Genomic DNA, 12,622 nt, shown 5'->3' with positions numbered 1-12,622 from the left:
GTACTTCTTCACCTTGCGGCGCAGCCAGTAAGGAGCCGGAGGGGGAGGGGTGCGGCTGGTCAAGCGTCAGGCCTGGCTCTCCTCTAGACGAGCAGCTAGCAGCTAGCAGCTGCTGAGTCGTCCCTATTATCATCATCACTACAGCCGAGAGACAGAAAAGGAAATAAGCTAGGCGGCCGAGCTACACGAAGTAACAACAACCATATGATATCAACATTTACCACAAACTCACATTTTCTTGTTGACAGTGTGTGGCCGTGATTGTAGCCTACCTGTAAATCTGGCTAACCCCCACTAACGTTGTTGGCGGGCTGGGGCTCGGGGATGAAACACGGCTGTCGAAAAAAATATCCATCGAGCTTGGACAATTTGGCTTTTCCTTGGTCCTCCTTTTTTATCTTTTTCTTTGCATTTTGTAGCTCCACTTTTGTGTTTATAACTGCTCATGCTTAGGCAGTGCTCTGTTGAATGACAAGTGATTGATGATGACGTTGACGTTCATTTACGTATGGTGTTGATGGACGGCTGTTGATGACGATTTTACCCAAAATACATTTGGAGACAATAGAAGGGATTCACTTGCCATTTTTCATGTTTTAATGTTAAATGTGAGTGTGAAAATAGCAGAACAAGTTCAACTCGTATTATAGGCTACAATGCTTTATACCTAATATGACCACGAACGTCAGTGCACTCAGTGGCGCGAGGCAGCAGGGCCCGCCCGAATATCTCGGGGGCGGAGCCTGCTGCCTCGGCGACGGGCCCCCATTGGGTCCCGACCGTCCAGGGCCCGGGGAGCCCTGCCCCTACAGCCCCCCCTGAAGCCCCGCCCCTGCACCCCACCTTACACACTTTAGCTCTGTAGTGCAATCTATTATTGCGTCTTTAATATATTTAACACGGTAAATAAAACGCAATCCCATGTTTTCAGCAAGCACATACCATTCTGTTGACTGTATAAGATATACAGACGACAGACAAATACATCTAGATGAATTATGTACAGTCCACGGTTCAGACGTCTACTTTACACAGACACTAGTGCTGAGCAAATCGAGGCCTATTATATTTCGCCCGGTCCAAAGGGGCGCTCTTGCTATGGCAAGCCGATTTAGCTTTTATTCATTTCTGGAGGATATCAAAAAATCTATTCTTATAGTAAGAATGCGAATTCTTGATATCAAAAATGCATTCTTTCTAGTAATAATGTTTATTTCTGATATCAAAAATAGAATTTTAACTAGTTAAAATGCAAATTATTGATATCAGAAATTCAAGTTGTAATGCGTATTCTTTATTATCAGAAATGTGATTTTAACTAGTGAGATTTGCATCGTTTTTCTCATTCATTTCAATGGGAGTTGGAATTTGACATTTCTGATATCAGTTGTTGTTCCTATAGTTACAAATACATTTGAACTAGTAAAAATACAAATTTCTGATATCAATAATTCAATTTCAACTACTCGAAATGCTAATTGTTGATATCAGAAATACCATTTGAACTAGTTCAATTTCCTTTTTGATATCAGGAATTCAATTGTTACTAGTTACAATTGAATTCCTGATATAAAAAAAGGATTTTGAACTAGTTCAAATTGTATTTCTGATATCAACAATTGAATTAGGCCTACTGATATCAGAAATTGGAATTTGAAATAGTTCAAATGCCAACTCCCATTGACATGATTGAGAAAAACGATGAAAATATCACTAGTTAAAATCGCATATCTGATATCAAGAATACACATTACAACTAGTTACAATTGAATTTCTGACATCCTCCAGAAATGAATAAAAGCTAAATCGACTTGCCATATCTCCCACAGTCTTTACGGTACTGCAGTTGGGTGCACTATGCTCTGCTAACGTCAGAAGAAGACCCGCTGAAATTCAAAGTTGGAGGAGGAGACGAACGCGTAAAACAACAAGGAAGTTGTTTCTAGCTTTCTGTCAATTCAACTGTTCCTTACAGACTTATTTTCAGGTAAGACAACACACGATTTATTCAGCATATACATTGCCAGCTCTGTTGTTCCGCTTGTTAGTTCTACAGTTAGCTTGCAATTCTAAGCTAGGCTAACGTTACGCTGGTCAGTTTTAGAAAAGTTAGCTTGGAATTAGCTTGCTAGAGTTTATTCAAATGGCTGCGAAGCTAATGTTAGCAAGCTAAGTCAAGTAACAGGTTTTAGTTACGCAGATATATGCTTTAACGCTAATTAGCTTGAACGAACACATGTTTATTCAAGTGTTAGCAGTGTTAACAAGTTAACATTATGTTACATCATTGTACCTAATCTTACTGGCTTGGACATAGGCCTACTGCAACATTTCATAAAAAATGCTAAAACCGGATATAATATCCGATATTATATCATATTCCTCTGTCTGTGTAAAAACGTCTGTTGTTAAGTAGCTTTATTTATTCTATCATGGCTATTTAGTTCGTCTTAACCCACATCATAACTTTTAGCCGATCAATCGTTTCGTACATTACCTTCACTGTTAACACATCTTATTTGTATCTGGTCTGTAACTCACTGGGCCAGTGTATTAGTTGTGAGCAGGTGATTTGAGAGGTGAGTCACTACATGAACTGCAATGAGTTCACCTGTTTGTAGCAATGCTGTTGTGCTTAATAATAGCTTGCATCTTAAAACACATGATGTGACTGTTTGCAGCTCAGAATGGAAGCTGGTGAGGAAAATGTTGGCAACGTCATGAAAAGACAGAGAACACCTCTGTCAGACTCTGAAGATAATGTCCTCTCGGCACCAGGTTTGTTTGTGCCTTTGTTAACAATAATGTAGAGTTTCACGCATATCTGTGTATCATATTCTCTGCAGAATAAGAACATTTTTGACTTTATCCTTCCCTTGCATCTTTCTATCTGATGTCTCAGAGTGCAATGATGGCCAGAAGCGGCGGCGCCTGGAGGCGGCGGGTCAGGAGAACTGTAGTCCTAAACCCTCCTCTGGCCGCAAAGCTGAGCTAGAGACCAAGCCGGACACACCCATGGTGTCTTCAGTCCGGTCCCGGGTCCAGCAGCTCACACAGAGACGAGAGGGTAATCTTACCTTTACATTTGACCAGACAAGAAAATATTGTATCTTTTGATCAATAATGGAAGACTAAATATCATAACAAAACACTTCAGTATAACATGATATGGAAGTAGCATTTATTGCAGGGCTGTTGCATTGGTATTAGCTAGGAAGACATAATAAACAACTATATATATATATATATAAAACATATTTATTGTATATGCACAAAATTAGACGGTACATACAAAGGTTACAGTTATGTGGGCGGTGATTGTGGGAAATCTGAAGTTGGTGACGTGAAGCAAAGGTCAACAGTCAAGCTGGATTTCCTGCATGCAAGATAAGAACTATTGTCAAGGTGCCGTGCAATCTGTGTGGTGCTATAAATATAAATGGTGTGTTGTCTTAGGGGGAGCTCCTCTTGCCCAGCGGTGCCTGTCTGATCCCGGGGTGGACAGCCCATTGCTCATCCTCCAGGAAAAGGGTTTCAAAGAGCATCTCCTTCGTGAGTATGCAAATAAACACACATGGCAAAGAAACATCCGACTTGTTACTGTTAAATACTATTTTCTATTATTTTACAGAGATTAAAAGAAAGAATAATAGATAGAATACAATCAACCTAAAATGCATAAACTTGAATGATCTCAGATCAGACCTGACAGTGGCCAGAGGGCCATCTTTGAGGGTGTAAGGTCAGTTCAAATCATTTGCAGCACCTAGCTCACATGATCGTGACAAGGGTTGGAAGGAAAGCTTTTGGGACTTTTGCATAATTCACTTTAAAATACATCATGCCCATTGGATTGTACACATGCACTACCTTCACAACATACTGCTGTATTACATAGACAGATACAGATATGTATATGGTGTTTTTGCTACAATTTCTTAGATTTGAATTTGACCTGATGCCTATTCGTGTTTGATAGTAAATCCCTATAAATGTGCCCTCAGGTGAGGGAGAATTCAACCAGCGACTGGAGCGTTTCAAAGTGCCAGTCTTCCAGACTGCCCCCCCCACCACAGCCAGCTCTGCCAACATCTCTCCGCGGACCCCATCCAAATTTGTGTCTGCCATCCAGCAGAAGCTGCAGGGCTCTGCAGCACCCAGCTCCATGCAGGCTTCACGCATCCGCCAGGTTGGTTCTTGGCCTTTTTTTACTAAAATGTATTATCCGCTCTGAATGAACTGGATCAACATCATTGTTGATCTTCTTTTCTTTAGTTTATATGGGCAATTGAACTCCTAGGCTTTGTGATAGAAGTCCTTTACCCATATAAACTATTTGCAATATCCATCAGTATTTCTTTGTTGAATGTTCAAACAGTTAAATCTATCTAAATTGAAGCTACTAGCTGCTGCACTGTCCTTAATTATATTGACTTGAGCATGAATGAGTACCTGTAGGAAATGTATGTCTTGACTTGTGACCTTGTTTCACTGATCAGGAACGGGAGTTGAACCAGTTGCCGTTCCAACCAATCAGTGAGAACGCCTGGCTGAAGAGGAGCAGCTCTGATCCCTCATTATCTCAGGTGGGCTTGCGATCATCATATTTTATAATTCAAATAAGAATACGTTGGTCTTAGCTGTCAGTAATGTTGTGTTATTGTGTTTTATTAAAGTAGATGTGTTTTCTATTTGGCACATAAAAGAAACGGAACAGATACTCACTTTATTCTAGACAGCTTTCCACATCTCTGCGATGCTGATGGGATAGGCTACTTATATAGCGTTTGAATGGATAGGATGCCCCCTTTGGCTGGCATGTAGTATGTTCAGTAATATACTCAGAATGTCACTTCTTATTGTAAATAGCTTTTGAGGGTTTTTTATACACTAGTGCATGTGAACATTAGCAGGGATGGACCCCTCTTGGCCCCTCTTCCTCCGTCTGGGTTCCTAGATCCACCAGAAGAGTTTGTTGGCCTCCTATGCAGCCCTGGGATGTGAGTCTGTGACCAAATAACCCTTCCCTTTCTGGTCACTCTTGTGCTTCAACACTGCCAAATACTTGGAGCCAATCAAATGGGCATCATTGATTTGGGTAGAGATAAGAATAGGAGCAGTGAAGGCAAATAACAAGTCACCTTGTTGGCATAATAACCCATTTCCTTGGCTCCAGATATGTGTCTCTTCAGAGGTAGAAGATCACTTCTGAAAAAGTGCACATATTAAGGTGTGGTGTGGTTTTGGGGAAATGGATTGTTCACATAAAGGATTATCTTTTCACTTCACATGTCATGAACAGCAGCTTCTATTCGATCCATAGTGGGTATATGAGAAGGTAACACAAGGATGGTGTCACAGTTCCAATGAGTTTCATAGGGTTTATTGAAAGAAAATCACCTCTAATGAATACAACTGTATGTTACATGAAGACAGCTTGGTGAGCATTACTGTACTTGTCTCAATGGCTGTATGGTTTGTTGGTTTGATACGTTTTAACACTGTTTTACTTATTTGTCTCGTGCCACTTTTTTAACACGCTTTTTATAGTTGTTTAGCACACAGTCACGATAATACATTTGAGATGCTGTACTGTATTACTTCTCTTTTTAGTATGTGTATTTACTTTGATTATATCACAAACATCAGATGAGGCTCTGCATTCCTGTATCTTACGTGTGTTCCCTGTTGCTTCCAGCAGATGGATGATGATGCTGTGATGAAAGATGGCAGCTTCACTGAAGCTTCTACATCTGGTGCAGGTAAGACTTTCAACATCAGACCTACTTTTACAAAATCAGTCATTATAAATATGCAAACACACATTTTGTTCCTGAAGTATAGAGGATTAGGTCGGTACACACAGGGTTTCAGCAGACCGATTGGAGCGATAGAAGTAGAAATGACCTAAAGTGATCTGCAGGACCAGTATTCTTGCCTTTTTGATGCCATCGCACCCGGGGTATAACAATTATAAAACAAAAAACACTACTCTTTTAAATCTATTTGTATTTATTCCCAAACAGTGATACAGTACCAACATTTCACCTGCTACTAGAACCGTTTAACTGACCCTTTCTACAACCCTTGAAATGCTGCCGTTTGGTCACCTACAGTAAGACGTTATGCTTACATACAGGGTTCCTACGGTCATTCAAAACCTGGAAAAGTCATGGAAATTCTAAATGCAAATTCCAGGCCCTGGAAAAGTTATGGAAAACAATATTTTTCCCAAAGTTTTGGAAAAGTCATGGAAATGTAACTAAAGTTGCATCAAATATAATTTATATTTTATCTAATCGCCGAAATAGTAATACTATAATGATAATAAATACTGTATCGTAATGAAACGTAAATTAGCATTTAACTTGCGAGGTATTTTGCTGGTGAGAGATTTGAGTTGCTTTAGCGTGTAGAAGCTAGTAAGCCTATTTGATTTGTTTTATATAGGCTCAACATGTTTCATATGCAGACCTTATTTTCCTGTTCCATGTTAAAATAAAACATTTTCAGTGGTACCGCTGAGAAAGAGTCATTTCTTTGGTCATGGAAAATTAGGTAAAGGTCCTGGAGAAGTCATGGAAAATCATGGTGAAAAAGTGTATGAACCCTGTACATAGAATCTGGTCTTACTTAGTAATAAGAAGATACATTATTCCTATTAGTTCCACAGTGTGGTATACAGACTTTCTTTTTTTAATAAAAAAGAGCACTGGTTTGGGATCAATAGTCATTCATTTCCTTAAGTTTAAGTGCCAGTTTCATCATGATAGAAACAATATCTACTTTAACAGTGTTTTCCTCCATTTCAATTAATAGCAGCACCTAAGAGAGTTGCAAGGAAGTCCGCGTGTTTACTGTGTAATACATGCTTTTCTAACATCATTATTCTACACTATTTAAATCCATTTTGACACCCACTTAATATAAAAGAGTAGATATGAATGAACTAACACGGGTAGCCTATTATAACATGTAAGACTACTTTTCAACAGGATTAAAGGCACCCAGAGACTGTGAAGGATCGCTAGAGCTTGGAAGCTCTATTGAGGGACAGATGCACATGGAGCAAAATGCTGATGATGGAGTCAGGGAGGAGAAGGAGCAAAAGAGTTCCGCTGCACAGACTGGGACTGTGTTGAAGTTGTCTTTTAGCGAGGATCAGAGTTTCTCAAAAGCACCTTTGGGTGAGGAACGCATTGAGTTGCCTTCAGGTAAAGAGCAAGGCTTGCTAGAATCAACTCATGCAGAGGAGTCGAACATGAAGGAACCGGTTGAGGTAGTGATTACACAGGGCAGGTCTGGGTCATTTGAGGAAATTGATGGTTCATATAGTGAAGAGGGCATTGAGCCTTCAACAGATGAGGAGTTAAGGTCTTGGAGTTATCCTCAAGAAAAGGTGTGCAATGAGGAAGAGTCTATCAGAGCTGCAGAACAGGAGAAATGTGTGTGTGTTAAAGAGCAGGAGAGTCATTGTGAATCACCTATAATGGAAAAAGAGAAAATAGACAGTGTTGCAGATCAAAGTGAACCCTCTGACATCCAACATGGAGAATGTTATTTGGTTGATGTCTCTGCTGAAATGCCTGGCTCCTCTAAAACGAAGGATGATAAAAAACCTAGACCTGAAGAGGATGAAGAACAAGGGAACATGGAGTCCTGTGAAGGAGCAGTTGCAGAAGATATTCATATTTTTACAACAAAACAAAACCAGCAAGATACAGGAGAAAGTACTTCTACCGATGACATATGTCAAAAGTCAAAGGAGATCCAGGCAGCTAATGTGAAAAAAGAAGACTTGGATGTGGACTCATACAAAAGAGTTCCAACATCTGCTTTTGCTCAGGGTTTGTCAGAGGTCCAGGTGTCAGATCACCTTCTGGAGACAGGGCAGGGTGTTGTAGATGGGCCGTCAGAACAAACCCACAAAGCAGAGGGAGGAGACAATTCAAAGAAAGTCACCTTTATCCTGGAGCCTGAGCTAATCCATGACTCAACAGTGTCTGAGGAAAATACCTCCATGGAGTCCAGGGCGGAGGCAGGGTCAGGTGAGAACAGGAAGGAGGTGAACCTCTAGAATCGAGCACGTGGGTGAAATTGTTTGTTGGTGAGACAGAAATCACTGCATGTGGTGGGTTCATATTGAGAGCAGAATGTTTACAAATTCACAGGTGGACAAGCTTCTCCACTTATGTTTGTATGGATGTTTCTGTTTCACTTAAAGCTTACATTATTCAGCTTCAATGCGGTGGTAAGTAGAGAGACCATTTTAAGGCCATGAGCACAGTTTCTATTGCAGGGTTGCACTTGAGGGAAAAGTCGTTACTGGGATTAACCTACAACAAGATAGATCGTGTCTATATGGTGTGGGTTTCCTTCATTTAAATCCAATTGTCTCAGACATTAGCAGGCATCTCATTCAAAAATTCAATTGAAGTTTTTTTTTTCTTCAGAAAGTGCCCTCATCCCTTTGTTAATGTATCTTCCACAGATGCTGAACTGAGCTCTCACGATGAGACCAACACTGCCGAAATTATTGACCAGATGTTCGATGAGGTGCTGGAATATGCTGGAAGGATGGAGGAGCAGAGGCGGGATGAAGACACTGAGGACAGCGGCATTGGCATTTGCTCTGGAGACAAAGAAAAGATTGACATGGAGTCAGAAAAGGAGAAAAGTGAGGAAGAGAGGGAGTCCAAAGAAAAGCACTGTGATGAAAGCAACAAGGATGAGCTGCTGACTTTTCCTTCCAGTGGCATCCTCTCTCCTCTCAGCAAGTCTTTAGAGGCTGTGGTCACACCTCTGGTAAGATAATTGCATAACTATAGGCATTTTCACACCGGAGTACGGACTTCGGGCGGCAGTATACGCCGTGAAGTTGTTTGCAGGGACTTATTCCGATGTGAACGTGATTTACTACAGGGTGTCCGCGGGGTCTTAAAAAGTATTAAAAGTTGATAAATCAATTTAGCGAAAATTAAGGCTATTAAAAAGTATTATACGGCATTTTCCAAGGTATTAAGAAGGTCCACAGCAACGACAACATGAAACACCCTTTCATTGACTGAAACAACATGTCGGGAAACCCCCTCAAGGTGGCCCCATGCATAGCGTGCCATAACATGCTGCTTCTTATTTTAAGTTTCGTTGCCTTGCTCCGCTCTGTGGGGGGGGGGGGGGTTTATCTGCTGGTGGACTACCTGAGAGATATACAGCAGGAGAACACGCCGTCCACCGCGGAGAATAAACAGAAGGGCAACCATGACAACCATGCTCCGGGGTCTTCTTCGCTGCTTTTGGTGTATTTTGTGGCGGCAGCAGCGCCACTTACAGGCCTGGCATATGTACTACAGCGTTTCCAGCATTTCCAGCGGTCTAGTGTGAACGGACACGTTAATGAATCGAATGCGTGTGAACGGAAGACTTTTTTGCGTTTGCGTATGCGTCCTCGTGGGGCCGGGGTCTAAGCCAAACTATATCCAGTCACAGAGATATGCTATTTTAAAGTAAGGTCAACACATATCGACCCTAAATATAGTCTATATTAAGAACGAGAAAAGTCTTAACATATATATCGTTTTTTTGTAAACATATGACAAATGTGTGAGGGTGATGACGTCAGAGCATCGTCCTATGTGCCGGGCTTAGCCCCGGACAGCCCCAGCCCAATTTAACCCCTGGGTATTTGTGAGGGAGCTCCTATATGGCATTACCCCGCTGAATATATTTCATAGTTCAACGTTTTTTTTTTCTTCTAATGGTTTCTGAGTAGTTTTACTGGAATGAAAGAGTACAGAAGCAGCATGCTGCATTAAACCTGACCTTCACAGAGAGGTTGAAGTTCATGTGGAGAGGAGGCTTCAGTAGTCTGTCTGCACTCTGTTTAGTTGTGCTATCTTACAATCAATATAGTAAATGTGAGGTAAAGTGTGTCGCCAATGTAACCGGTTAGAACTCCAAGTTGCGATGAGGTCTTAAAATGTATGGAACGGGTCTTAAAAAAGGTCTTACATTTGACTTCAGGATTCCTGCATATACCCTGTACTAGGACAGTTCTGGGACTAAAGAGTTCGGCGGGACTAAGTACAGCAAAGTACTTGGTGTGAAAGCGGCTTATGAGCTTTCCATACATGTGTTCCATTCATAATTCAGACCCTGGAAAACATATTTAATGTTCCATATTCCACCTACAGCGACTGGAAGCAAGCCAGGATTCCATTCCTCCCTCTCTGCTCCTGACTCCTGAAGAGACCACCACTCCTGTTAGTGAATCTGCTCCTCTATACAGGTAATAACAGCAGGCCCACAGGCCTTCTTAACGCTATGATGATACATTATTTGATGTGAATAGATAGAATATCAATAGTTTCAGTTGACACAATGTTTGAATGTTTTTCTGTTCTGTTTATTACAGTATTGATGCCTACCGCACACAAAGACAGAATAAAGCGCCCAGCATTCAGAGCGTCACTCCTGGTGTTCAGAGGCGAGCTCCAGAGAAGTCCCGACCTCAACCCTCCGTCAACACCAGGGAGAAAATCACGGTGTGTAACACAACCAGACTAACCTATCGAGTGAAGTCGACTGCGTGTAGTCATCTTGAAGTCAATGGTTTTGAATGTGTTTTTTGTTAGATAAATAGGATAAGATAATAGGGTCTATAAATAAGGTTGGTGGTTAACACAAGCTGAAGGGATGTTCACGTCTTGTTCTACAAAATACGCAAGTGAATACCCCACTGATGAATGTTTGAATCTTCAATGTTTATTGCCTCGCAATAGCTTTTTCCTTCTGGTGGAAAAAATGCTAATTATTATAATGATTTTTTTCTGAAATCCAATGGAAAAATCTCATTGCTTTTGGTTGATGGAGCACTTGCGATTCTAACTTCTGAGTCAGCCAACAAAAATACATCATCACTTCACCACTATAATCTGCAGGGCTCGACATTATAAATGGCCCGGAGCGCAGCGCGAGCAGGCTCCCGTGAGCGCGCTCCTTCACTACAGACTATCGCGCCACCTAACCATTCGCCAAATGTTTTTAATACCAGAGGTAACCGGCCAAGCGCCGTGCAAAAAAACTATCTTCAAATGAAAGAAAGTCACCGGAGGAGTTAAAGGAGAGTGACAGGGAGCATGAGAAGAAGAGGGAGAGAAAGTTTCAGCCAGCTTGATCGATGGAGTTGGCTTCTAGTGGTGCAGTGACGCGTCCTAAAACCCTTTTATAATCTATCGATTTGATTTATGATTCTAAAATTATAAAAGTAGGGTAGACATGTGGAGATTATCCGGCTGAATAAAACGTGCATTTATCAAACAGGTTTGTTTTCCACAGACCTTATTTCCAGCTATTTTCCAAAACCCTGTGGAGAAATCTCATTGCTTTTTGTGGAGGGAACCAGCAGCTTACTTCCTGGTTTTAGGACGCGTCACTGCACCTCTCAATATGATGCCAATATAAGGTCTTCTGTCGACTCTGTACATCAATGCCGACCTATGCCGACAAGTAAGTGAAGAGTAGAAAATATAAAAGGTATTGGCTATAGAGAAATGTCCCAGCAGTTTAGGATAATGAAGGATCTAATTTGATCTATAGCCATTACATTTCTAACTCCTGATGACAGGAAGGCAGAAAGCGCATTATACAAATAATAATACTCATAATAATAGCATTTTTTAACAATGACCACAATATCATTATTTTAATAAACCAAATATGAACAATTGAGGAAAATGAGGAAGAACTGATTGTTCAAATGTTGTAGTACAAGTAGTAATGTAATTAGTGCATAAATTACTATTGCAACAAATGTGTTAATTTTCTTCATTATTAGTAGATATTTTGGACGAATGCTCCGGGCCAGTGGTTACAATGGTGGGGCCAGTGATAATACAATTCCACATTAATAATGTGATAATACAATTCCACATTAATTCCACCGGCCCGGTGGGCCAGTGGAATTAATGTCTACCCCTGAACTGTTATTGTTAATCAACCAATTTCAGACTTCATACTTCAGGATGAGATTTAAGTATATACTTTATTAGATAATATTAAATCAGTCAATTTGAAATGAAAACTGCGCTTCAAAATTGAAAGTGAGTAACCCATAGTGTTACATGTTGTCCTGTGTTTGTCCAGACTCTGAATGAAGAAGCAGGGAAGCTGCAGAATGTGATCAGCCAGACGCTGCAGGCTCTGAGCTGCTGCACCGATGAAGAGCACGGCCGAGGCTCGCTGGAGGAGGCTGAGGCGGAGAAGCTCCTGCTGGTCTCCTGTACATACACTACTACTACTACTACTAATAATAACTTACATTTATATAGAGCCTTTCATAAACCTAAGTATGCTTATACAGAGGGAACATAAAACACACAACAGAACACGCAAGGACTGCACAGAAAACAGACAAGGAGACAGAAGGCACATAAGGAGATGTGTAACATTGTTTGTGAGTGCAGGGGGATAAAGAAATTAAAGTGGGAAGGCTCACAAATTAGTTTTCAGGGTTTACTTGATGATATCCAGAGAAGGGTCTAGATTTCAGTTTTAACGTAGCCATCTTTGTCTACGAGCTACATATGAAATATTGCTTTATTTCGATAATAACATTTTACTT

At 40.8% G+C, this 12,622-nt stretch overlaps 1 protein-coding gene across 9 annotated transcripts in view; it reads left to right on the top strand.

The window, feature by feature from the left end:
• Positions 1–1,841: 1,841 nt before the first annotated feature.
• The window catches only part of si:dkey-30c15.10 (uncharacterized protein LOC559353 homolog), a 30,090-nt gene continuing 19,309 nt past the window's right edge, over positions 1,842–12,622 (top strand). For 2 of the 9 annotated variants that reach the window (XM_034200290.1, XM_034200288.1), the window contains exons 1-13: positions 1,847–1,987; positions 2,682–2,778; positions 2,894–3,067; positions 3,457–3,552; positions 4,005–4,189; positions 4,500–4,586; positions 4,914–5,000; positions 5,699–5,762; positions 6,996–7,187; positions 8,492–8,805; positions 10,194–10,288; positions 10,415–10,544; positions 12,145–12,280. In XM_034200290.1, coding sequence (XP_034056181.1) covers positions 2,688–2,778; positions 2,894–3,067; positions 3,457–3,552; positions 4,005–4,189; positions 4,500–4,586; positions 4,914–5,000; positions 5,699–5,762; positions 6,996–7,187; positions 8,492–8,805; positions 10,194–10,288; positions 10,415–10,544; positions 12,145–12,280 — 1,651 coding nt within the window. In that variant the 5' untranslated portion in view covers positions 1,847–1,987; positions 2,682–2,687. The other 7 variants (XM_034200289.1, XM_034200293.1, XM_034200292.1 and 4 more) reach the window with 7 other exon arrangements.

The sequence above is a fragment of the Gymnodraco acuticeps genome, unplaced genomic scaffold (assembly GCF_902827175.1).
Source record: "Gymnodraco acuticeps unplaced genomic scaffold, fGymAcu1.1, whole genome shotgun sequence".
In the NCBI taxonomy this organism is placed as follows: Eukaryota; Metazoa; Chordata; class Actinopteri; order Perciformes; family Bathydraconidae; genus Gymnodraco; species Gymnodraco acuticeps.
This window is presented reverse-complemented; position numbering and strand designations above follow the sequence as displayed.